At 46.6% G+C, this 27,939-nt stretch overlaps 1 protein-coding gene across 6 annotated transcripts in view; it reads left to right on the top strand.

Moving 5' to 3' along the window:
• Positions 1–27,939, top strand: part of LOC139578382 (semaphorin-6B-like) — a 123,470-nt gene that overhangs the window by 51,468 nt on the left and 44,063 nt on the right. For all 6 annotated transcript variants that reach the window (XM_071405882.1, XM_071405881.1, XM_071405880.1 and 3 more), the window contains 5 exons: positions 15,126–15,252; positions 16,121–16,235; positions 21,148–21,208; positions 21,307–21,369; positions 27,766–27,864. In XM_071405882.1, the coding sequence (XP_071261983.1) occupies positions 15,126–15,252; positions 16,121–16,235; positions 21,148–21,208; positions 21,307–21,369; positions 27,766–27,864 (465 nt within the window). The remainder of the gene's footprint in view (positions 1–15,125; positions 15,253–16,120; positions 16,236–21,147; positions 21,209–21,306; positions 21,370–27,765; positions 27,865–27,939) is intronic.

The following is a 27,939-nucleotide window of genomic DNA, read 5'->3' as shown; positions in this document are numbered from 1 at the left end:
GTATGGCCCTGGGTTCTCTGCTCAAGTTGAACCCTGGAGATCCGTCAATAAACAGCCTACCGAGGTTTAATCAACGGAGTGTTCTAGACCTTATGCACCGTACATGCTTCCACCAGCTTGGATGTGTACCAGTACCACACTGTGGATGGTGCAGCTCACTCACTATTGTTTTTCTTCAGAATTAAGAAGTATTTAGCTACTACAATGAGTAACACAGGATGAATGGAAATCTCTTCTTTGTTGAGTGACTTGTTGGAAGAAGCGTTGTGGAATGTGGGTGTCTTGAGAGAGCTGTGTAGGAAACTGTGCGGTGTCTTGGCTGTTTGTCCCTCTCCTTTCGGTCTACTTAAGTTGGTGCATCTGTCAACAGAAGCAGCAGGAAACCTCCAGTGTGTTTGGCTGGCTCTGTGTTGGAAAAACACCAGTCAACGGTACACAACTTACACTGTGATTTGGACATCACTTTGTATTAATAGAATCAACTCCGCAGGAGCACAATGGATGTGGGAAGCGAAGGTCTTTCAAGGCTTGATGACAGGTGATCAATGAGACTGTGAGGGATTGTTGTTGTCATTAAGGCCTAAATGAGTCTGCATTCCTGTTCACTGTGTAGACGTAAGGCCACCCACCCAGCCTTGAGTCTTGTGCCTGAGCCAGCATAGGCTTAAATACATGCCTCTGAGTTGTGAAAGGACCGACCTGTTTGTCTCTTCTCTGTCTAACTAAAGCATGTAGCTGTACGTGTTAAAACGCTGTTGTTTTAAATTGTTCTTCAATAGTTTCAGCCTCACGTAGCCTCACTGGATCCCACTGAGACTTTTCTACTGCACTTTTTCTTCTTTATTGAATTGAATTACCAAACGGCGCGGATGCCATGGCGTTTGGAGGGAAATAAATGACTCTATTGATTTGATCCATTCCTTGAGATGCCAGGTAGTAAATGACATTGTCGAATAACCATCCAACTGGTGAGGAGCGTGAGTGCAGCGGGGGATATTATTGGCTGATTCGATAAAGGAACTCAGGAACTCCTGGTGGTATTATTTTGAAGGGTCTGAGGATGTCATGTGAAACCTATTTATTGTGCAGACAGAGCAGAAAAGCCAGTGAACTAAATAAATAAAAGGAGCCGTCAACCATAATAACATATTCTGGAAGGTCTGACAGGGTCATTCAGGTCATAGAAGCATCTCCTTTAATCCTTCACTGAGCTCAGCCCAATGTTTATTACTGTGTGAGTGGCTCTTATGTACTCTCCCCTCCACACATACGTGTTCGCACTGAGCTATTGACTGGCCACGCTTCTTTCTCTGTCTCGGCACCACTCTTTCACACTCTCCTCCCCCATCTCTTTGTCTCACCCATTTTCAACCATTTTCTTAATTTTTCCTGGATCTCCCACCCCTACTTCTTTCCTCTTTTCCCTCCCTCCCTTCCTTCCTTTCTTCTCTCTCTCTCTCTCTCTCTCTCTCTCTCTCTCTCTCTCTCTCTCTCGCTCTCGCTCTCTATCTCTCTCTCTCTCTCTCTCTCTCTCTCTCTTCCTCTCTCTCATTCTCCCTCGCTCTCTCTCTCTCCCTCCCTCTCTCTTTCTCTCTCTCCCTTCCTCTCTTTCATTCCCCCCCCTCTCTCTCTCGCTCTCTCTCTCTCTGTCTGTCTGAACATGTGTATGACTATTGCTCTCTGTGAATGGCTGCTGCTACAGCTTTATCAGTCTATTCTTCAGTTATGACTTAATATGTCCCTGAGTTCTCATCTCCCTAGCAACGGGCTCAGTTAACACTAAACCTGGATTCAATATTTTCAGTTTTTCATATATCAGCCCCCGTCCACCCCCCTGCATTCAACCATTCCTGTCAAGACTAACTGGCCTGACTGACATCTATAACCCCCTACACACACACACACACACACACACACACACACACACACACACACACACACACACACACACACACACACACACACACACACACACACACACACACACACACACACACACACACACTAGAGCAGTCCACTCCCCACCCACCCACCCAGATTTGCCCAGCGTAACCCAATCTCTCTGTAGTAAACAGCACAGAGGGGCTGTAAGGAACTGTGAGCAGAGAGAGGAGAGGATAAGCGGGCAATTAAACTGTCAGCTAGAGAGAGAGAAAGAGGAATGAGGAATCTTAACAAAGTCCTGCTAAATAAACTATTCACCACCGCCGCCAAACCTCCCTGCACAAATCTTATCACACCAACACAGAAAATAATGCATTATTAGACAGATGGAAATGGAAGACCAGAGAGTTGAAGAAAAATAGATGGAACGGGATGGTAGACAGAGAGAGAGATAAATGGGGTAAAGAGAGACAGAGGGAGAGAGAGAGACAGAGAGGGAGATGGAGAGAGAGACAGAGACAGAGAGCGAGAGAGAGAGAGAGAGAGAGAGATGGAGAGACAGAGAAAGAGAGAGAGAGAGACGAAGAGCGAGAGAGAGAGAGAGAGAGAGAGAGAGAGAGAGAGAGAGAGAGAGAGAGAGAGAGAGAGAGAGAGAGAGAGAGAGAGAGAGAGAGAAAGAGTGGGGAGAGGTGTTGGGAAGAGAAAGAGAGATACAGAGAGGGAGATGGAGAGAGAGACAGAGAGAGTGAGATAGAGAGAGAGAACGAGACGGACAACATTTTAAAGATATGTGAAGATGAAAGATCTTGTCAGATAGAAAAGGATAAATAGAGATAAAGGGTCAGAGAGAGAGAGAGAGAGCAACCTTGGGAAAATCCTCTGCAGTATCATTAGCAGCAGACTCATACATTTCTTCAGTGAAAACAATGTACTGAGCAAATGTCAAATTAGCTTTTTACCAAATCATTGTACGACAGACCACGTATTCACCCTGCACAATCTAATTGACAAACAAACAAACCAAAACAAAGGCAAAGTCTTCTCATGCTTTGTTGATTTCAGAAAAGCCTTCAACTCAGTTTGGCATGAGGGTCTGCTATACAAATTGATGGAAAGTGGTGTTGGGGGAAAAACAAATGACATTATAAAATCCATGTACGCAAACAACAAGTGTGCGGTTAAAATAGGCAAAAAACACACATTTCTTCCCACTGGGCCATGGAGTGAGACAGGGATGCAGCTTAAGCCCCACCCGCTTCAACATATATATCAACAAATTGGCGAGGGCACTAGAACAGTCTGCAGCCCCCGGCCTCACCCTACTAGAATCTGAAGTAAAATGTCTACTTTTTGCTAATGATCTGGTGCTTCTGTCACCAAACAAGGAGGACCTACAGCAGCACCTAGATCTTCTGCACAGATTCTGCCAGACCTGGGCCCTGACAGTAAATCTCAGTAAGACCAAAATAATGGTGTTCCAAAAAAGGTCCAGTTGACAGGACCACAAATACAAATTCCATGTAGACACCGTTGACCTAGAGCACACAAAAAACTATACATATCTTGGCCTCAACATCAGCGCCACAGGTAACTTCCACAAAGCTGTGAACGATCTGAGAGACAAGGCAAGAAGGGCATTCTATGCCATCAAAAGGAACATAAAATTTGACATACCAATTAGGATCTGGCTAAAAATACTTGAGTCAGTTATAGAACCCATTGCCCTTTATGGTTGTGAGGTCTGGGGTCCGCTCCCCAACCAAGAATTTACAAAATGGGACAAACACCAAATTGAGACTGCATGCAGAATTCTGCAAAAATATCATCCGTGTACAACGTAGAACACCAAATAATGCATGCAGAGCAGAATTAGGCCGATACGTGCTAATTATCAAAATCCAGAAAAGAGCCATTAAATTCTACAACTACCTAAAAGGAAGCGATTCCCAAACCTTCCATAACAAAGCCATCACCTACAGAGAGATGAACCTGGAGAAGAGTCCCCTAAGCAAGCGGGTCCTGGGGCTCTGTTCACAAACACAAACGCACCCCACAGAGCCCCAGGACAGCAACACAATTACACCCAACTAAATCATGAGAAAACATAAAGATAATTACTTGACACATTGTAAAGAATTAACTAAAAAAGCAGAGCAAACTGGAATGCTATTTGGCCTTTAAACAGTGTGCTTTGTGCACACTGCCCACAAAATGAGGTGGAAACTGAGCTGCACTTCCTAACCTCCTGCCAAATGTATGACCATATTAGAGACACATATTTCCCTCAGATTACACAGATCCACAAAGAATTCGAAAAAAAAAAAAGATTTTGATAAACTCCCATATCTACGGGGTGAAATACCACAGTGTGCCATCACAGCAGCAAAATGTGTGACCTGTTGCCACAAGAAAAGGTCAACCAGTGAAGAAGAAACACCATTGTAAGAGAGAGAGAGATGGAGAAAGAGAGACAGAGAGTGAGAGAGAGAGACAGAGGGAGATGGAGAGAGAGACCGAGAGAGAGAGAGAGAGAGAGAGCGAGACAGAGAGAGATGGAGCGAGAGACAGAGAGCGAGGGAGAGAGACCAAAAGAGAGACAAACAGAGAGAAATAGAGACAGAGAGAGAAAGACGGAGAGAGAGAGAGAGAGAGAGAGAGGGAGAGAGAGAGTGAAGATATGTGAAGATGAGAGATCTTGTCAGATAGAAAATGATAAATAGAGATAAAGGGATAAAGAGAGACAGAGAGGGAGATGGAGAGAGAGATAGAGGGAGAGACAGAGCGAGAGAGACAGAGAGAGAGAGAGAGAGACAGAGAGAGAGACAGAGGGAGAGAGAGAGACAGAGAGACAGACAGAGAGAGAGACAGACAGACAGAGAGAGAGACAGAGAGAGCGAGACAGAGAGAGAGAGAGAGAGAGAGAGACAGAGGGAGAGAGAAAGACAGAGAGAGAGAGAGACAGAGAGAGAGAGAGAGAGAGACAGAGGGAGAGAGAGACAGAGAGAGAGAGAGAGATAGGGGGAGAGAGAGACAGAGAGAGACAGAGAGAGAGAGAGAGAGAAACAGAGAGAGAGAGAGAGAGATGTGTATGGTGGCGCTGTCAGCCCTCCGCCCTGATTAACATGCCTGTCAGTCCTGGTGTGGAAGAATCAAGCCAGCCACATTCAGCGCTGGGAGTTATGCCTGCTACTCACAGATAGATATGTGTGTGCGCCTGCGTATGTGTTTGTAGTTGTGCGTTCATGTGTGTGTAATTGTCAGTAATTGTGCTTCTGTGTCTGAGTGTTTGCATTCCTGATGTTGTCTTTGTGTACATAATAGACAATTACAATGTTACTTGATTGACACAATGCATGGGTGTTCCCAGTGTACTTGTGTACTGTATGTACTATACTTGTGAATCGTTTGAATCTTGACATTCATTCCACCTGAACGACAGGGATACAGACAGGAAGGCAGAGGCAGACAGGACTGCACACTCTTCTATTGAAGTAGATACTGGGGAATTGATCTCACTAAATTGGATGAGCAGGTGGCTGATTTCTGGAGAAAGAGAAATAGAGAGAGTAGGGAGAGAGACAGAAAGAGAGAGGGGAGAGAGACAGGGACAGATACAGGGGAAGTGATAGATACAGGGGAAGTGATAGAGAGATTCAGAAAGAGAGAGGGGAGAGAGACAGGGACAGATACAGGGGAAGTGATAGAGAGATTCAGAAAGAGAGAGGGGAGAGAGACAGGGACAGATACAGGGGAAGTGATAGAGAGATTCAGAAACAGGGAGGGGAGAGAAACAGGGACAGATACAGGGGAAGTGATAGAGAGATTCAGAAACAGGGAGGGGAGAGAAACAGGGACAGATACAGGGGAAGTGATAGAGAGATTCAGAAACAGGGAGGGGAGAGAAACAGGGACAGATACAGGGGAAGTGATAGATACAGGGGAAGTGATAGAGAGATTCAGAAAGAGAGTGGGGGAGGAAGGAATGGGGGGAGCAGATGGACAAATAATCTGCTGAATAAATATGTGTCCAGGATGGTGTCTGATTGCATGTGCAGGGTCGTCAGACTGCCTGCAGCAAGGGGCTATGCTGTGTTTGATGTGAAGGGATGTATCTATCTATCTCTCTATCTCTCTATCGCTCTATCGCTCTATCTCTCTATCGCTCTATCTCTCTATCTCGCTCTATCTCTCTATCGCTCTATCTCTCTATCTCTCTATCGCTCTATCTCTCTATCGCTGTATCTCTCTATCGCTCTATCTCTCTATCGCTCTATCGCTCTATCTCTCTATCGCTCTATCGCTCTATCTCTCTATCGCTGTATCTCTCTATCGCTCTATCTCTCTATCGCTCTATCTCTCTATCTCTCTATCGCTCTATCGCTCTATCTCTCTATCGCTCTATCTCTCTATCGCTCTATCGCTCTATCGCTCTGCTTTACCATGGTGCTGTGACTGTCTCAACCGGTGGGGGAGGAGGATATCCTGCATTTCTATTTCGTTTATGTCTCCAACCAGACAGTCAGAAATTGGAATTGCTTTTAGATATTGTTTTTGATGAGGCGTGAGAGTGACATTTCTCCTGAGCTGATTTCCTCCTGGAATATGCTGTTACAGTCTGAACTGAGATGTGGAAGACAGAGAAAGAGAGGATTGCTGTTGTTCCCCATCAACTCAGTTGAGATACTGACCACATTCAACTTACATTTGCGTGTTCTGCTAGCCTTGCTGTTGTGTTCTTCTTTCCCGACCATTAGGCAGGTTTCTTCTTATCATGTTCATTTGGTGCTGAAGGCCTAACAGTACTGCAGTCATCAGATTCACCCAGGTCTACAGTCAGGAAAAGAGTGGAAGGAAAAAAGGGAAGATGAGGAGGTTTGGTAGAACTAAAAAAATACCATTAGTATACTGAGGTGTCATTCTGAATCTCATAATGTATACAGCCCTGCCTCTCTTTCTCCCTCTCTCATTCCCTTCTTCTCCCTCACTCTCTCTCGCTTTCCCCTCTATCTCCCCCTTCTGACATCTCCTCCCCCTCCAAATAGAACAGAGGAATTGCTTCCCTTGACATGCTCCCTCCCTCCCTCCCTCCCTCCCTCCCTCCCTCCCTCCCTCCCTCCCTCCCTCCCTCCCTCCCTCTGACAGGCCGAGACCCAGACCATTGTTTCCATTACAATAAATTAATCTTCCCTCGTGATTCACTGAGGGAAAGGGCAAATGGTGGCTGGATGAGAACAAGTTGGGGTATTACATTTCCCAGTCTATTTCTGTAAGATAATACATGGCCTCAGGGGAATTTTAGGAGAATAATCCCATCAAGGTTGGTTGTGTGTGATGCTCAACCATTAGGCAGGTTTCTCTAGTATTTCTAACAGGCTGGAGATCTTTCAGTTTGTCGTCTGGGTTTATAGACGCTCGCGGTGATGGATGCTATGGTTGTACTCTCTGTCACTCCAACGGGTTGTTCTTTTACTTTTACTGCGTGAAGTACTTTGTATTTCCTGATTTATGTGTAATTTACGACCCCACTCTCTGATCCCTGACCTGCTAATGATAGCTATAATCTGGGCCGGGGTTAAAGGTCAGGTCACATTTATCTATAGTTGTGATGTGTTTATGTCTCTGTGACAGAACATGTGGTCATAATGGATGGATGGATGACCACCTAAAGGTTGAAACGTTTTCATAACACTCTTTTTATCTGATCAGCTTTTACAGACGGCCGTTACCAATCCCTATTCCAGACATTCTCAGACAATGGCGTATTCTTCCTGGCTAGTGCTGCTGCCCCACACACTTCTCAGGCTCAGCCTCTCAGTCGGTGTAATGATGATGAGTGAGGAGGTTCGTGGGAGTGACACAGGGCCTGGAGGTGCAGCTCCAGTCATACCTGCAGATATAACTCCTTCATCAACAGTAAGCACATATATAGGACTTTTGTACTCCGCCAAGCCCGGCTCTGCAGTTCTGTCTGCTCAGTGCTCAACTCACACCCTCAACAGTGAGATATATTGTTCTAAGATAATAAGATAAATGCTGAAGGGTAATGCCTTCTAACTGCAATGAGTAGAAACTAAAGATATGTTCCCAGGCAATGCTGCTAATATAAAGAGTGATGTAGCCATGCTGTAAGAGGGAATATAGATCCCACTCCATAAATAAACATAGCTACCTATGTTACCATCACCCGTGCAAGGGAAATGGCTGTGTCCAAAGACGACACACTCTAAGAATGTGTTCAAAGTGACAGTATGTCTGGTGGTGTTACGGTACGTGTGTCTTCTCTACGGTTCCAAACCAGAGACAGAAAGTCTAGAGCACAGCCCTGCAGTCACATCAGTCTTCATGCAAACAGCCATGTTTTGGTTGATTGGACTGGAATCCTGCCGTGTTTTTACATCAGGCGTGAGTGACTAGAATCCTGCAGTGTTTTTACATGAGGCGTGAGTGACTAGAATCCTGCAGTGTTTTTACATGAGGCGTGAGTGACTGGAATCCTGCCGTGTTTTTACATGAGGCGTGAGTGACTGGAATCCTGCCGTGTTTTTACATGAGGCGTGAGTGACTGGAATCCTGCAGTGTTTTTACATGAGGCATGAGTGACTGGAATCCGGCAGTGTTTTTACATGAGGCGTGAGTGACTGGAATCCTGCAGTGTTTTTACATGAGGCGTGAGTGACTGGAATCGGGCAGTGTTTTTACATGAGGCGTGAGTGACTGGAATCCTGCAGTGTTTTTACATGAGGCGTGAGTGATTAGAATCCTGCAGTGTTTTTACATGAGGCGTGAGTGACTGGAATCCTGCAGTGTTTTTACATGAGGCGTGAGTGACTGGAATCCTGCAGTGTTTTTACATGAGGCGTGAGTGACTGGAATCCTGCAGTGTTTTTACATGAGGCGTGAGTGACTGGAATCCGGCAGTGTTTTTACATGAGGCGTGAGTGACTGGAATCCTGCAGTGTTTTTACATGAGGCGTGAGTGACTGGAATCCTGCAGTGTTTTTACATGAGGCGTGAGTGACTGGAATCCTGCAGTGTTTTTACATGAGGCGTGAGTGACTGGAATCCGGCAGTGTTTTTACATGAGGCGTGAGTGACTGGAATCCGGGCGTGAGTGAGAGGGGTAATTTGTGGAGCGGAGCCTGCACTGGTGGTTGAGTGTTTAGAGTTTAAAGTTGAGCTGACTGGCTTGTCCCTGGGGAGGAGAAGGAGGGAGGGGATGAGGGGAGGTTAAGCATCCCGGGTCACTGGAGCAGATTTAGGGTGTGCTCAGGAAAGAATCAGTCTACTCTTGGCTCGATGCTCTTCCGCTCTCAGCGCCTTTCCCAGCCTCCAACCTATTAAAGCATTCCTCGCATACTTCAGCTTCACTTTCCACATATCCAACGTGATTCCTTCAGTGCTTTCTGCCTCACTCTGTGCTCTTACCTTCCCTCATTCTCTCTCTTTCTCACTCGCTTACTTTTTTTTCTAACTTTCTTCCTCATTTCGTCTCTCCTTTATGAGTATCCGACTCCTTTCACTTTCTGTCCACCCTCACGGAAAAACTGCATACATTTCACGTGATCAGGTGTTCCAAAAACATGTGTTTTCGTGTGTCCATGTGATCTTATGTGAAGTTAATATGATAACGTTCTGCGTTTTTCCAGTAAAGGCATCCCTACTGTGAGTGTAGGTAGTGTCTCCTGTTATTGCTACTTGGAAACGCTCCAAACTGGATGAGGCTAGCCTGTCATTGATTCTACACACTCCATAAAGCACACCCTCCCCTCCCTGATATGACAATTAGCCGCTATAAGATCTATGAAGTGGGGTTTGCAGCACGCAAATTAAGGGATTCATTCATTGTGGGAAAAAGAAGAGTACAGTACTTCACTGGTTCAGGCTTTTCAGTTCCCTTTTCCCATGTAGGCCTGCTATATACTACGGAGACATATTTAAAATATTGACCAATGCCATTAAGTTTAGATCGCTGGGTTGTAAAGTTCACTGATGAACCCACTCTGGTCATTAGTACTTGTCTACTTGTACCAGAGCTCAGCTATTGATTTACAGCGGAGTCGTGTGTTACCACTGGTTAATAAGACATGCCTCATGCAACTGAATACTGTAACACACCACAATATACCTACCAATCTCTCTATTTAGGACATGCATAATCTGGGTTTGCGCTCCAATCCAAGGTGTGATTCATAGTACAAGAGTCTCAGGGCTACGTAATGGAAGCACTTTCTCAGAGTACACACACTAACACCAAGGCTGTAAAGCAGACGCATACAAAGCTCTCCCTCGCCCTCCATTTGGCAAATCTTACCATAATTCTATCCTCTTGATTCCTGCTTACAAGCAGAAATTAAAGCAGGAAGCACCAGTGACTAGATCAATAAAAAGGTGGTCAGATGAAGCAGATGCTAAGCTACAGGACTGTTTTGCTAGCACAGACAGGAATATGTTTCGAGATTCCTCCGATGGCATTGAGGAGTACACCATATCAGTCATTGGCTTCATCAATAAGTGCATCGATGACGTCGTCCCCACAGTGACCGTACGTACATACCTCAACCAGAAGCTATGGATTACAGGCAACATCCGCACTGAGCTAAAGGCTAGAGCTGCTGCTTTCAAGGAGCGGGACTCTAACCCGGAAGCTTATAAGAAATCCCGCTATCCCGCTAATCCCGCTAAGCACAGCCGAGAGCTGCCCAGAGACACGAGCCTACCAGACGAGCTAAACTGCTTCTATGCTCGCTTCGAGGCAAATAACACTGAAACATGCATGAGAGCACCAGCTGTTCCGGAAAGACTGTGTGGTCACGCTCTCCACAGCCGATGTGAGTAGGTCAACATTCACAAGGCCGCAGGAACAGATGGATTACCAGGACGTGTACTGCGAGCATGCGCTGACCAACTGGCAAGTGTCTTCACTGACATTTTCAACCTCTCCCTGTCCGAGTCTGTAATACCAACATGTTTTAAGCAGACCATCATAGTGCCTGTGCCCAAGAACACTGAGATAACATGCCTAAACGACTACCGACCCATAGCACTCACGTCTATAGGTCATGGCTCACATCAACACCATTATCCTAGAAACCCTAGACCCACTCCAATTTGCATACTGCCCCAACAGATCCACAGATTATGCAATCTTTATTGCACTCCACACTGCCCTTTCACACCTGGACAAAAGGAACACCTATGTGAGAATGCTGTTCATTGACTACAGCTCAGCGTTCAACACCATAGTCCCTTGGTGTCCACATCACCAACAAACTAACATGGTCCAAGCACACCAATACAGTCGTGAAGAGGGCACGACAAAACCTACTCCCCCTCAGGAGACTGAAAAGGTTTGGCATGGGTCCTCAGATCCTCAAAAGGTTCTACAGCTGCACCATCGAGAGCATCCTGTATGGTTGCCTAACCGCCTGGTATGGCAACTGCTCAGCCTCAAAAAACTCCTGAACATCTAATCAAATGGCTACCCAGACTATTTGCATTGCCCCCCCCCCCCCCTCTTTTACACTGCTGCTACTCTCTGTTGTTATCATCTATGCATAGTCACTTTAATAACTCTACCTACATGTACATATTGCCTCAACAAACCGGTGCCCCCGCACATTGATTCTGTACCGGTACCCCCCTGTATATAGTCTCGCTATTGTTATTTTACTGCTGCTCTTTAATTACTTGTTACTTTTATTTCTTCTTCTGATCCGTATTTTTTTTACCTTCAATGTTGGTTAGGGGCTCGTAAGTAAGCAGTTCACTGTAAGGTCTAATGAGCATGTGACTAATAGCGTTGGATTTTATTTGATTTGAGATAGAAGAGATTGGGGTCCATGGCATCCTTAATAACGAACAAAAGCATTCGAATTTCCAGAAAATCTAAGCAATGACAAGTATGAGCCGTGTCATTGATGTGCTAAGCATCTCAGCCCGGAGTATAGCGTCAATCTTTTTGTTTACCCAGAGCCTGATGCTGCATCGCACTCATTCCACCTGCCTGCCTCCCGCCTGTCTCCCGCCTGCCTCCCTGCCTGGTCCCTGGTTCCTGCCTCTTCTCCTCTGTCCGTCTGGCCCCTGTTCTCCACTCTATCAGCACAATATCACAGAATTTCTAAAGACTTGAGGCATCATTGGCTCTCCCAGTGATGTGTTATTGAAGCCATCAGTGGCGACCCCTCGCTGTCCATTGTGAATACAGCGCCCACAGCCTCCCCTCCATCTCAGACCCTAAATGATTTCTTAACGGCTTTATTTAGGAAATGTCCTGGCTAAATGTCTGTAATTACATTGATCTAGGTCTGTGGGAATGGACAAATGAATGGCTGTGTGTCCCGTGTGGCTCAGTTGGTAGAGCATGGCGCTTGCAACGCCAGGGTTGTGGGTTCATTCCCCACGGGGGGACCAGGATGAATATGTATGAACTTTCCAATTTGTAAGTCGCTCTGGATAAGAGCGTCTGCTAAATGACTTAAATGTTAAATGTAAATGTAAGCCTGCTGGAGTGGATGGGTATTGTAGTAAATACAGTATAGCCTATTACACTGTAATGCTAAGGAATGCTATACAGTAGGCTGGGGCTACAGTTAAACTAAAGGCCACAGGCTAGAATATAAAGGCTATCTCTGTTCACTGAATTGACTCCACCACAGTCATTTGTCATAATTAGGAAAACACTTCTCTGGATCTGTATGCTGTGTCTGCCCCTGATCGTCTACTGTATCTGCTTAGCTTGTTGTCCCATGAAATCCTAGAGCCCTCCGTTTCTAATTATGCTAATTGAATGTGTGAAGCCTGGCATTTAGTCATACATTATTAATAAATAGACACAATGGAATCTCTGGTAATACCGACTCACCCACTTCTACTCTTTATTTTCCTCCACATGTATTTCTCTCTCCTCTTCTCTCATTCCTTCTCTTCTCTCCTCTGACCTCCTTTTCTTCTGCCTGTGACTCTCTCCTCTCTCATCCTCCTCTAATTTTGGGGTTTGGGTGTTGAGCGATTAGTGTTATGGGACTTCTCTTGTTCTGACATCAATGAGAGGAATTTGAGCAATGCTCCGTTAAGATGACCTATTCTGATAAAGTTCATTATAATGATGTCTAGATGGTTCTACAATGGCTGCTTGTGTGGCAATGCTGAGGAGAGAAAGGCAGAGTGTGGGGAGTGTGTGAAAGTGCCTTTATTTGCATTTGTGTCATGCAATGCCTTTGTAACCACAGTAAAATATGGAAAGGGTTTTGAATAAAGAAATCCAAACCTTGAAGATTCAAATATGATAATACCTACACCACTACACCACTGAATAATACCCACTCATTGAGTCATTTGTGTTTGTGCTGTCAGCCACTGTGACTGACAGCTTTTCCCTTTATTGATTTTCAAAACAAATGATTGACTGTGTAAACTGTAATAATGTCAAAAGTTAAAAAAGTGTCATCTTTACAAATATTTTTAAATAGTTCATGTTTTGTTCATCGGTGACATACACTACAGTTCAAAAGTTTGGGGTCACTTAGAAATGTCCTTGTTATAAAAGAAAAGCAAATTTTTCCCCCATTAAAATAACATCAAATTGATCAGAAATTCAGTGTAGATATTGTTAATGTTGTAAATGACTATTGTAGCTGGAAACGGCAGATTTTTTATGGAATATCTACATAGGCGTACAGAGACCCAGTGTCAGCAACCATCAGCAACCTGTGCTCCAATGGCACGTTCCAATTGTACGAGATCTTCAGTTTCTTGGCAATTTCTCGCATGGAATAGCCTTCATTTCTCAGAACAAGAATAGACAGACGAGTTTCAGAAGAAAGTTCTTTGTTTCTGGCCATTTTGAGCCTGTAATCAAACCCATACCTGCTGATGCTCCAGATAATCAACTAGTCTAAAGAAGGACAGTTTTATTGCTTCGTTAATCAGGACAACAGTTTTCAGCTGTGCTAACATAATTGCAAAAGGGTTTTCTAATGATCAATTAGCCTTTTAAAATGATAAACTTGGATTAGCTAACACAACGTGCTATTGGAACACAGGAGTGATGGTTGCTGATAATGGGCCTCTGTACGCCTATGTAGATATTCCATAAAAAATCTACCATTTCCAGCTACAATAGTCATTTACAACATTAACAATGTCTACACTGTATTTCTGATCAATTTGATGTTATTTTAATGGACAAAAAAATTGCTTTTCTAAGTGACCCCAAACTTTTGAACGGTAGTGTATATTTGTGAACATCCTCACGCTGAGATTTTATGTGAAAAGAACAGAAGCATAATCCTCCAGGAAGAGAGGCAGAGAGGGACGCAATGATAAGTATGGAGAGTGCTCTTTCCTTCAGCCACAATAAAGAGCCACTACAGAGCGTAATATACCTTCAGCACTAAGAGCTGCTCTGCTCTAATCTCTTCTGTTCTGGGAGGCGGTTTGAGGTTTATGACAACAGTCAATAGCAATACCCAAGGCTTTCCTCCTCCAAAGTGCAGGAGTGATTTTCTCGATGGATTGGGTGTGCTAACTTAATTTGGCTATCATTTGTATTTCCATGTGCATTACATCCTCTCCCATCCTCTCGTTGTGGCTCAGGCTGCTGTAGAACGGCTTCATAAAAAATACCTGCCGTTTAGTCACCTGCCAGAGATGTGATTTGCGTTGACGGCAAAGATTTAATTTGAGTAAACAGTCACCTGACACACCTCACTCCTCTCTCCACCCCCCCCCCCCCCACCCCCCCACCCCCTCTGTCTCTCGTTCTCTCCCCTCGCCGTGTCTTTTTTTCTCTCTCACTCCCTTCTGCCGTGTCTCTCTTTCTTTCTTCCTGTCTCTCCCCATTCCTGCCTCCTTATCTCTCTTTCTCTCTCTCCCTCTTTCTTTTTCACTCCCTCTGTCTCTCTGCATCTACTGCCCTCTTGTTGTAAACCACCCTCCCTCCACTGTGTCTCATGTGTCATTGGGCTCCTGTTGTCTGATCTCTTCTCGTGTTCAGGCTGTTCAGGCTGACTGTGCACTTCTCTTCTCCATCATCTCTGTCTCGCTCTACGTTTTTCTGTCCAGCTGGAGGGAGAGAGATGTTGTGGGAATGCAGACAGGATGCCTGCTTTGTCTGGACAGTCAGTCAGTGTGTGTAGTGCATTGTAGTGTGAGCTGGTCACACTAGGTTTGTGTACTGCTATGTCACTGTTACGGCTTAATCTGACTGACCACGCTTTCTCTGTCTCTCTTTATCTTCACAGAGTCTGTGTTCTACTGCTGCCATGGTGACCCTGGCCCCACCCTTCTTCCTGCTGTTTTGGCTCTTCCGATTGGCCAGCGCTGCATTTCCGGAGGAACCGGGGCCTCTGAACTTTATACCCACTGAAGGTAACACCTCTCTCACACACAGCGTGTAGAGTATGGGGTCACTGTCAGGGTCTAACATGGAAGGGGTGGAGTAGTGTGAGGTGTGACTGAAGGGGTCATATGCAGGATCTATGTTGTGGGAGTGGGGTCAGGGCTGACATGCATAGTGTGAGGAGTAATGCGTCAGTGAGTTGTGTGGGTGCGAGGTCAGAGTCAGGGTTGAGGTCAGGCTGCTCCCACAGAGGGCCAGACTCTGAGCCTCCATTATAGAAGGGCAGTCTCCAGACCAGAACAGAGTTGGCCATGATTGACCACAACTCAATAGTATCGACCAAGACCACCCAGCTGAATTCAGACCCTTCTCAGGCTATCAATGCTAAGATGTAGGACCAGAAGGCTCTCTGAAGTTCTGTAGGGTTTTGGATTAGGACAGATAATGGGCCTAGACAGGAAGGCAACAGTCTCAGCATGTCTGTGATGGGTGGATGGGGAACAGAGATGGACAGAACAGTAGGAGGACAGGACACAGAGGGAGGAGAGATTGTCCTTTACTTAGTCCCATAGAGGGAAGCAACAACATAGGCTTATCTGAGATGGGTGGATAGGGAACAGAGATGGACAGAATAGTGGGAGGACACAAAAGAAGAAAGAAGAGGGCACTCTATCACTTACTCCAGTCAAGGCCAATAAGAGATGGCAGCGTTAGACGGTTTCCCATGGTAACTCAGCAGATGTATGGTTCCCTCTCCCCTGTATCCTTCCTCTGCTCTCTCCCCTCTCTGTTCACCCCCAAGATAACTACTGCATGATAACACAATTTTCTCTCTCTACTCCTTCTCTCTCTCATCCTTCTCTCTCATCCTCTGACTCTCTCTCTCTCTCTAAACAGTGGTACGGCGGTACCCAGTGTTTCTGGGTCGGCCACATCGTTCATCCCTGAGACAGGAGACACTGCATATTCAGAGAGTTCTCAAGGTGAACCGGACCCTCTACATTGGAGCCAGGTATATTTCTAGCCACAAATATAAATGTTTTCATCAGATTTTAGCCACGAGCATTAATGTATTTATTCAGCCATCTTTAATAATCCTGCATACATTGTCTGTGTATCATCAATCACATATGAAAGTAAATGCCATTGAATCTGAATACATTTGTATCAAATCAATCTCAAAGCTCGCAAAGGACATTATCTGAGCTAGTGGTGGCCGCGGCTATAGAAGTGAGTGCTTGGGGCCTCCCGAGTGGTGCACTGGTCGCAGTACTAGCTGTGCCACTAGAGATCCTGGTTCGAGTCCAGGCTCTGTCGCAGCCGGCCGTGACCGGGAGACCCATGGGGTGGCGCACATTTGGCCCATCGTCGTCCGGGTTAGGGGAGGGTTTGGCCGGCAGGGAAGTCCTTGTCCCATTGTGCTCTAGCGACTCCTCTAGCGACTCCTGTGGCGGGCCGGGCGCAGTGCACGCTGACATGGTTGCCAAGTGTACGGTGTTGACACATTGGTGTGGCTGGCTTCCGGGTTAAGCGGGCATTGTGTCAAGAAGCTGGGTTGTGTTGTGTTGTGTTTCGGAGGACGCACGGCTCTTGACCTTCGCCTCTCCCGAGTCCGTATGGGTGTTGCAGCAATTAGACAAGACTGTAACTGCTAATTGGATACCATGAAATTGGGGAGAAAAAAGGGTAAAAAAAAAAAAGAATAGTAACAACAACAAAAAAGGAAGTGAGTGCTTGACTCCCACCCGCAGAGTGTCGGTCAGGCCAGGCTGGGCTGAGCCAGCCAGGAGACCGAATGTGCTGATTCTGGTTAGACTAGTCTGTTGATGGGTGGTGTTGGACCAGAGGTCACACAGGTGTGGAAGTTTGTTCAATTACATCTGTTGTCTTGTCTGCCCTTTCCAACCAGAAATAGAAAACACAAATCAATCTTCTTCTAATGCTCTAAAATATGACTGATGATGTCACAGACAAGCTTAATATTACTGGGAACTTATTAAAAAGACTCCAATGTCTGTGTAGGGCAGACATATGGTGGTGGTTACAGCAGACTAGGTAGCTATGCCATAGACATTCCCAATAAGGAGCCCCATACTGTGTCAGGAAATGACTCGGTCCGTGGCCTTTGGCCTTTCTCTAACCTCAAATCCAAAGGCCTAATAATAAATAATTATGTCAAATCCTGCAGCATTTGGCTCCAGCCGCTCTGGCTACACAGCCTAATAATAAAACCTAGAGGCTGAAGACAGGAGGCCTGTAGTCACCGCAGCCTGTCTCACTGCAGGTTAGTGATAAAATATAACCACAACCAGGAGACTCATGTTTTAGTACCGCTGTTACATGATAGAAAAGGTCAACTAATGCCTGTCTCAGTGGACCGGATGGTAGTGAAATTCAATAACCAGAGTTAGTGGGAGGCAGAGCGTGCGTGTGTCTGTGTGTATAAATGTTGAGCCGGGCTGCGAAAAGCCAAGCAGATAGACTTAAAAGTGCAAAGGTGCCTGAGTACCTGTGGGGAGGCCGGGCTGATTGCCTGAAAGCTGCAGCAGAGTGGCTGGCCTGATAAGAGGCTCCAGTGAGCCCAAATCCTGTCACCATTAGCTTAGGTGTTCATACTGCAACGATTAAAGCCCTGCCCTAAGCCCCAAGCACCTGTTGGGGAGCTTCTGTCACTCTGTCCTCTCCCGTCTATTGGCTGGCCAGAGATGGAGAGAGAGACGGAGGGAGAGTGGGGGAGAGAATAATTGGCCCAACTGTCCTGAAAGCCTTATCATATAGGAGGGGACCGGAATCTGAACTTATGAGCAACACTGTAGCCCCCGAACTGGCCCTCTATTAGACCCTGAGCCCGGCGGAGCGAGAGAAAGTACACACACCTATTCGCCGGGCGTTGGAACCTGTCCAGGGAACAGAACTGAAAACCAGATTTTTTATTTTTTTATCAAGGAACAGAATTAGAAACGGGAACGAAAGTGATCTATACTGTTCCGGAACAGTTCCATTGTTTTAAATGCATGGGAACCGGTTAATAACGTTATTTTACGTTGCAGGCAACAAAGCGCCTATGGTCCGTCAATGCTAGTGAGGGATAGATACTATAGTTATCACATTTGACATTGGATTTATTAACTACAAAATGGTAAGATATGTTTTTAATTCTGGTGCCGCTCTTCACACACAAGCTTGAGGTCCAACCTTAAGCCAACTCTGAAGTTCAAAGACATTCAAAGTTCCCGCCATAGAAGCCCCTCCTCAGGTATAATTCTGTGGGCCTAATTCAGATAATGCATGTCATAACAAGGTGCCCAGCACTTCAAGCCTCCTCCTCAGCTCTCTCTTGCTCTCTCTCTCTCTCTCTCTACTGTATTAGCTCACGCTCCAGTGCTCTCCTCTCTATAAGTAGATGTGTGGACTCCCTGGACCTGTCACACAGCTCCAGATCCACTGGACTAATCCACAGAAATAAACCAATTGAGCAGTGCTTATCCCAAAAGGAGAGAGGCTACCAAGGAACATGGCCAATACATGATTAATTGGTTCCAATTATGGTAAACCGTAAGAGGATTTTGCCATCTGGATTTTGCGAGCAGGAGAGAGGCAGTAGAATCTATCTCTCCATTAGAGGCTGAAGAGTGAGAGTGAGCATAGTCGCTGCCAGACCAGACCATCCGCTGGCCACGGAGAGACACAAACCTCAAAGCTCACAGGGGGATCATCTATGCGACACAGACGCACAGTCGCCACAGACGCTTCAGAATAGAGCTGTCTCAGGTCTGGCTACAGCTGCCCACTCAGCTGTAGGGAGTAACATAGCAAACAGGAAGTAGCATGCAGACAGAGGGACAGCGACAGAGTCACACTCAGTCAGCACAGGGAGGGTCAGGGTCACTGATTGGTCAGAAACTTCTCTTTTTCAGTTTCATCTATTTGTGTGGCGTTCTCTGCAAAGTCAGTGTCTGACAGCTCAGAAAGGCTTAGAGAAGCTCAGCGTCTGAACGGACCAAAATAGGCATTTGAGAATAATACAACACTTTGGACAGTTCACAGGGTTGTTGCCTATAAATCTGAACGGCAATCCACACACGTATATATTCTGTTAACTCAATTTGCAGGTCTTCAAATGCCAGTCGGAGGACATTTTAGTGGTGGTCAGGGAGATTGATGGCCTAGCCTTCCTTGTGAACATCCTGCAACATAAACAATGTAAAATGCAACAGTAAAGCAGAGAGGTCAATCAAACAGCCTGAAGGAGACAAGAGACGTAGAACAATATTCACTGGCCTCTTCTTCAAACCACAGCAGCCTTAGCTTAGCCACACCCACTGAGAGGCCTGTTCACATTTTCATATGTTAATACTGGACAAGGCTGAAGTGCTCTGGATGTGATTACGCCCTACTTGATTGTTTGTAGGCTGCTTAAACTTTGACCCAGCCCAATGAGCGAGGCACAGAGTAAGTGGATGGTAATTCTACCCACATCCCTTAGCCACCGTCCTGTATTGTGAGGGAGGTAACCTAGGGAGGGAATCTTTGAGCAAACCTAGAGGAGCCACCAGTGAATAATTCAGTAGAGGAGCGCTTAGGCTTACCCTGTTCCCCTCACCAAAGACACTCACATGCACTCACTCACACACACATGCCTCACTCACACACACATGCACTCACTCACACACACACACACGCACACGCACGCGCACACGCACACGCACACACACACACACACACACACACACACACACACACACACACACACACACACACACACACACACACACACACACACACACACACAGAGAGAGAGAGAACCTGCCTTCTGCTGAGGAGTAAGGCAGAACAGATGGAAGGCAGAGCTGGATCTAGGAGATAAGATCGATACTGCTGCAATAACATAGCTTTGGCAGATTTACAGATTAGAACATTCAAAGCCTGGTGTCTGAAAGGAGGTTGGCACAACCAGAGCCTCTCCAGCTTATTCACCAGAGATACAGGGCCTTGATAAATATGCAACATCAGCTGTTAGCATCTTCCTTAAGGCTCTTACCCTAACTCAGATTCTAAAGGCCCTTTCACAGGCACAGCAAGGGGGCTCCCGGGTGGCGCAGCGGTCTAAGGCACTGCATCTCAGTGCTGGAGGCGTCACTACAGACCCTGGTTTGATTCCAGGTTGTATCACAACCGGCCGTGATTGGGAGTCCCATAGGGCGGCGCACAATTGGCCCATCGTTGTCCGGGTTAGGGTTTGACCGGGGTAGGCAGTCATTGTAAATAAGAATTTGTACTTAACTGACTTGCCTAGTTAAATAAAGATTAAATATAAAATAAAATATATAAGAATTATGAACGTATTATTAGTGAGTAGCATTAATGCATGGTATTATATGAAGGGACCATTAGCATTGTGTGCTGTCTGTGTGGGGGTGGGTTATGAATGCAGGCAAACTTCCTGATTAAATCATCCATTAATTCAATTTCTTCCCAAGTGAGACAATTCAGGCCTCCCAGCAAAACCAACTTTACTGCAAGTGAACTCAAATGAGACCAAAGTAAACGAAGGGGAAAAACATTATGCAATTCAATATTGCCAATAATGCAATTCAAAATGTGTATTTATCAACCATACCCTGAAATGTGTCCCATTATACAGAGCTGGATCCCAATCTGTTTTATTCAGATATATTGTAAATTGTTACATAGTTATAGCCAACAGATTTCATAGCCTACAGTGCATGAACAGACAAAGAAGATTCAAACATTTAATCTTCTCCAACCATTATTCTGTGGCATGTCCAGAATTGTCCATAGGATAGTGGAGTATTTCTACTGCCGCTATGTGTGAGAGCGTGTGGAATACAGTTGAGTGCCTGTCTAAGACTTAGCTAGCTTTGTCTTACTGTTGGCTGACTGCCGTGCTCTTTGTCTGTCAGAGATGACCTTTTCCGCGTGGAGCTGGACAATGTGGCGGGAGAGGAGATGTTCTACAGTAAGGTGAGGCCTTCTCCGTGCACACGCCTCATTAACATCTTACAGTACAGTCTAACCGGCGTAACTGACACTGTTGGAATGCCAATGTCTGTCTGTTATAGAAGAGAACATGGGAGTCCAACAAAAACGACATCAGGACCTGCAGGATGAAGGGCAAGCACGAGGTGAGCTGGGGAATGCACACACTTTCAGGGTTGAACGCACGCACACACACACACACACACACACACACACACACACACACACACACACACACACACACACACACACACACACACACACACACACACACACACACACACACACACACACACACACACACACACACACACACACACACACACACACACACACATGGCACAGGCCCCACCTTGCCACCTGGAGCCGGGCATTCATGGTGCCAACAGTTTGACTGGCACTCTGCTGGCTCTACTAAGCGGAGGGGGCACCACCATGTGCCACCCCAAGTGCTCCTGTTCACCTAAACCACTACACACTTCAGAGGTCCAGCCGTCCCACCCACCCCCTTTACGAACATGGCCGCCTCGCAGGACATTCCAGTTGTGGTGTGCCCTCACAAATGGAGGGGGGAGGGGTGAAACCAAGGAGGTGAGCTGAGATGTGGCGAAGAATGAACAGTGAAACAGTCCCCACAGTCAACCCAACCCACGCATGACTACCTCAGCTATCTCTCACACACCCACTCTCCCTCCTCTGCACTTCTCTTGCCCCCACCAACACACAGCAGGCGGATCAGAGCCTCTCCCTTCTGACTTCACACACATTCTCCCAGCTCACACACCAACCCACACACAAACCGACCAGGGCATTATTGAAAGGTGTCTGTGTAGGAGAGCGAAAAAAGACTGACTTAACACTGAAAATAACACCTGACATCAAATCTGTGTGAGACACCCCGAGATGAAGGCTCAACGGAGAATAGGGATAGGAAGGTGGAGGAGGTAGCCTAGCGGCAGGTAGCCTACTGGTTAAGAGCATTGGGCCAGTAACCGAGAGATCGCTGGTTCGAATCTCAGACCGACTAGGGGAAAAATCTGTCAATGTGCCCTTAACCCTAATTGCTCCTGTAAGTCACTCTGGATAAGAGCATCTGCTAAGTTATTAAAATGTAAAATGAGACAAAGGTGGTTATGGGGAGAGATGGGGGGAGTCAGTCCCACCTGCCTGCCCCTAAGAAGAGTCACAGGCCTGACTGAGAAGAATAAAAGGCCATCCTCCCCCTAATGACTCTGGTAATGCAGTGAGTCACACAAAAATGAGGCAGAGATAAGTGCACCAGGCCCCTCATCCCCTTAGCCTTCACCCATGTACACGTACAAACACACACCTCTACCCTCCACCCTCTTCCTCCACCCACACCAACCTCCTCCTCCATCCTCCACCATCCACACCATCCACTTATCCACTTCGCCTCCTGCAAATGTCCTGTCCTGCTCCCGGGATGGTTTTGTCAGATGTGATACATTCGCCACCAAATTAATTGGTTTTGTAATTAAATGTTTCTGGTTGGTTGATCAGAAAGGGCATATTCTCATAATTGGGTGGGAAATTCAACATCCTTCGTCTTCCTGGTGGACTTTAAAGGAGACATTTTATTGTCCAGCTGAATGCAGATGGGCTCCCTCCCTCTCTCTCTCTCTCTTTCTCTCTCCCTCCCTCTTTCTCCCTCTCTCTCTTTCTCTCGCCCTCCCTCTTTCTCTCTCTCTTTCTCTCTCCCTCCCTCTTTCTCTCTCTCTTTTTCTCTCCCTCCCTCTTTCTCTCTCTCTTTCTCTCTCCCTCCCTCCCTCTTTCTCTCTCTTTCTCTCTCCCTGCCTCTTTCTCTCTCTCTCTTTCTCTCTCCCTCTTTCTCTCTCTCTCTCGTTCTCTCTCCCTCCCTCTTTCTCTCTCTCTCTCTCTCTTTCTCTCCCCCCTTTATCTCTCTCTTTCTCTCTCCCTCTCTCTTTCTCTCTCTCTTTCTCTCTCCCTCCCTCTTTCTCTCTCTCTTTCTCTCTCCCTCCCTCTTTCTCTCTCTCTCTCTTTCTCTCTCCCTCCCTCTTTCTCTCTCTCTTTCTCTCTCCCTCCCTCTTTCTCTCTCTCTTTCTCTCTCTCTCCCTCTTTCTCTCTCTCTTTCTCTCTCTCTCCCTCTTTCTCTCTCTTTATTTCTTTCTCCCTCTCTTTCTCCCAACCCTGGAGACTGTCTCAGTTGTATGCAGCCTAGACTCAGAAACAGAGAGAGAGAGAGACTTCCCCAGCTGGGGTTGGCTCAATGCCAAGCACAAGGGCAAGGCCAGTCATTATGCAAACAAAGAAATTCCATATAGACTTTTTTAAAGAGCAGGTTTGCATTGTTATGTGCAGCACTTAGTGAGATTGTTTGATCAATATGTTGTTGATACCCACTCTCAGAGGGGGTCTGCATTTCAGTCCTCTATACCAGACAAGACCAGTCGAACCATGATATTGTTCCACAGCTTATTTTATGTTTGTTATATAGTATTTCTGCAGATGCCCTATATACAGCAACTCTCTGGCTGCTCAAAACAACCTCACATGCACCGAATACAACAGAATACAACAACCTTACAGTGAAATGCTTACTTACAAGCCCTTAACCAACAATGCAATTTTAAATAAGTGTTAAGAAAGTATTTACTAAAAGACAAGTAAAAAAGTAAAAAAGAAAAAAGAAAGAAGAAAAATAGCAACAATAAATTAACAGTAGTGAGGCTATATACAGGGGGTTCCGGTACAGAGTCAATGTGTGGGGGCACCGGTTAGTCGAGGTAATTGAGGTAATATGTACTTGTAGGTTGAGGAAAGTGACTATGGATGGATAATAAACAGAGAGTAGCAGGAGCGTAAAAATGGGGGGGGGGGGACAATGCAAATAGTCTTGGTAGCCATTTGATTAGCTGTTCAGGAGTCTTATGGCTTGGGGGTAGAAGCTGTTAAGGAGCCTTTTGGACCTAGACTTGGTGTTCCGGTACCGCTTGCCGTGCGGTAGCAGAGAGGACAGTCTATGACTAGGGTGGCTGGAGTCTTTGGCAATTTTTAGGGCCTTCCTCTGACACCGCCTGGTATAGAGGTCCTGGATGGCAGGAAGCTTGGCCACAGTGATGTGCTGGCCCGTACCCACTACTCTGTAGTGCCTTGCGGTCGGATGCCGAGCAGTTGCCATACCAGGCGGTGATGCAACCAGTCAGGATGCTCTTGATGGTGCAGCTTTAGAACCTTTTGAGGATCTGAGGACCCATGCCAAATCTTTTCAGTCTCCTGAGAGGGAATAGGCGTTGTCTTGCCCTCTTCACGACTGTCTTGGTGTGTTTGGACAATGATAGTTTGTTGGTGATGTGGACACCAAGGAACTTGAAGCTCTCAACCTGCTCCACTACAGCCCCATCAATGAGAATGGGGGTGTGCTCGGTCCTCCTTTTCCTGTAGTCCACAATCATCTCCTTTGTCTTGATCACGTTGAGGTAGAGGTTATTATCCTGGCACCACACTACCAGGTCTGACCTCCTCCCTATGGTGAACATGTTTCTGAGTTTTTAGCAGGCCACATACTGCAGTAATTTGGGTTGTTCTGGTCAAGAATAGACCGAAGTGAACTCGACAGGGAGCTGACCCTGCAATCTCCAGGTCACCCATCAGTTGTCCTGACCACTACTGCCACAAAGCTGTCTTCATTAGTCTCTGGATCTCCTCCTCCTCCTCCTCCTCCTCCTCTTCCTCTTCTTCTTCAGCGGAGATGTTGATGCTGGCCTGTAGTGCATTCACTCAGGATTAGCATCAAACAGTCTCTGCGAGAGACAAGACAAGCTCGGGAGGGGATGTGGATTAGTAGTAGCATGCTGAGTAAGAGAGAACGCGGGCAGGAAGTGCTTTTGTACTGGCAAATTTGTGCTAATTTAGCACTGCTGTTAATTGTTCCTCCGCATTCACCCCCCGCCTGCTCGTGCCCCAGTCACTCTGCCTTACGTCAAAGTCTGAGTCAGACTGTTGCCTTGAAATGACAGGCCTGCTGCTGATGATCAGAGTCAAGCGTGGCTCACCCAAGAAGAGGGAGGTGAGAGAAGAGCAAAGAGGAGGAGAGGAAGAGACACGAGTAGCCTGCTGGAGTGTGGGAAGAGTTCTGGCTCTGGAGCACTTGGCAAAGACACCTCTGCTCTGCCTCATCCCAGCAGTGATGGACTCAATCGAGCATGCTACGGAAACTTTTAAGGTTTTAGTGAGAAGCTGTTTGCTAAATATTACCCTGTGATGGAGCAGCGTAGCTGACGTGTGTCGTTTGTGCCTGGCTAAACTCGGCTGTGCTCATTAGCTCTTCCTCAGTTTAGTAAAAACATCATGGTCCAAGGAAGTTGGTTTCTTTTAGAGGTTCCTTGAGTCTCTATGCTTAGGTAATAACATACTGTTGCTTTACAATAAGGGGCGCCACCCTGGTGAAGTGTGCAATTGTGCAACCAATTTCAACATCAGGAGGATTAGATCAATGGAAACCAGATACACTAGTCTAGGTGGAGGAAGTCTTCGTTAGTAATGCTCTCTGACTGAGGTGGGTTGTTGTGAGCAGATGTGTTGTTGTAACAGAGGGTTGTTGTTCCTCTGAGTGAGGTCTGGGTCTGGGTCTGTCTGAGACTGACTGAGGGATGGGCTAGAGGCTGGAAATCAGCAGAGAGAGGTCTGCAGTGGAAGGAAACCTCAGTGTGTGTGGGTGTGTGTCCCCACACACACACACCATACCACAAATACCAACATGTTTATGTTTGTATTCATATGTGCAGCACACTGCGCAATTCATCCGGGCTGCTCTGTATTAATAATGCAGTGGTGTAACACAGACAGTGAGAAGTAGAGCTGCGATCGTCTGGATGTGGGTCACGTGAAAGAACTGCCAGCCAGCACAGGTGGTGCTTTGTCTGGAGTGTGCCCAGGGAGAGGAAATGGTGAGTGGAGAGAGGAGGGAAACAGGGGGATGGATTGACAAGGCTGTGTGGTTTAATACAGGAGACAAATAAAATCTGTATATGGAGGCAGATTATAAAATAAAAAAAGAATAAAAGCGAAACACCATTCAAGCGAATAAAGTGAAACACCATGGCTCACGATGATGCAAGAGATGAGAGGCTTCCAAACACAATTTTCTCCCTGTTGTTTAAACTGCAGACATCCTGTATTTCAATTTACGTTGCAGGGCCATGCCAAAAGCCCACACTTCATGTGATGGTATTTATTGTACAATCTTAACTGAGATTCTGGCGCTGTGTCTCGTTCTGTCGTTAAGCATGTAATGTGTTACATCTGGCTTTATGCTTTCAGCCTATAGACCGCAGTCCCACTGAAAAAAAAACATGCAAATCACACTGACACGAACAACGAATCTGTGCAGTGACACACACACACACACTCATGATTTAGTATGCAGTGAGTAGTGGCTGTCACACCTCTCCCTGTCTAGTACCACAGTGGTGTGAGGAATTCTAACCTCGCCTCACTCAACACACGTTCCCGCCGCCCCTGCTCGGCCACTCTGCTCGGCCACTCTGCTCGGCCACTCTGCTCGGCCACTTTGCTCGGCCACTCTGCTCGGCCACTCTGCTCGGCCACTCTGCTCGGCCACCCTGCTCGGCCACTCTGCTCGGCCACTCTGCTCGTCCACCCTGCTCGGCCACTCTGCTCGGCCACTCTGCTCGGCCGTGGATAAACAGAACCCTGTTTGGGGCTGGAGCATCTGGAATAGCCCCCCCCCCCTTCTCCCTTCTCCCAACCCCCCCCCCCCCCCCCCCCTTCTCCCAACCCCCCCCCCCCCTTCTCCCTTCTCCCATCCCCCCCCCCTTCCCCCCTTCTCCCAACAACCCCCCCCCCCCCCCTTCTCCCTTCTCCCATCCCCACACCCCCCTTTCCCTCCAATGACATCAGTGGCTCTGCTCCCCCGTTGTGGAGGGGCTGAGACGCCAGGCACAGGGCCAGGAGCTGGAGCCACGCTGACTTGGACAGGAGAGGGGTACAGGCCAGTCGGGATTTACATGTACAGGGATACAACTCACTGCACTGACACACACTCACACAGATTACATAAATAAAATGTTGAACTATCAATTACAAATTGGATCTGCTGGTGATTGCTGCGCTGCTTGTTAACATGGTAATCATGGCAATAAGGGTTGTACCACCGCAGTAAAGCGAGTGGTGGTTGAAAGTCCAAGGTTAGCTGGGATTTCCATCTGTCAATCAATAGCTGGTGTGAGCCAATGGAAAGTCTTTGATGCTACAGGCGGGCAGACTGGGAACCTCTGTAGAGCTGAGTAATGAGGAGATTGACAGTGTTAATGATGTGATAATTCCTCCCATCATGCATTTAGAAGCCTCATTTCACCTAGCAGTAGGATAATAAGTCACAGACTATCCACTCTGATTTGATCATTCTGATTTGATCATTCTGATGTGATAATTTCTCCCATCATGCATTTAGAAGCCTCATTTCACCTTGCAGTAGGATAATAAGTCACAGACTATCCACTCTGATTAGGACCTCCTCATTTCTCCTTCTCTCCTATCAGGACGAGTGTCGGAACTTCATGAAGGTTTTGCTGAGTCGACAAGGAGGTCTGTTTGTCTGTGGGACCAACGCCTTCAATCCGCTGTGTGCCAACTATACTGTGAGTACCTATAGAACACACACGCTGTCTGTCGAACTCAAACAGCAGTCCTTGCTGCTTGGGGAAGCTGAGCAC

The sequence above is a fragment of the Salvelinus alpinus genome, chromosome 6 (assembly GCF_045679555.1).
Source record: "Salvelinus alpinus chromosome 6, SLU_Salpinus.1, whole genome shotgun sequence".
Lineage (NCBI taxonomy): Eukaryota > Metazoa > Chordata > Actinopteri > Salmoniformes > Salmonidae > Salvelinus > Salvelinus alpinus.
The sequence above is the reverse complement of the archived record's forward strand: the minus strand, read 5'-3'. Positions and strand labels throughout refer to the sequence as shown.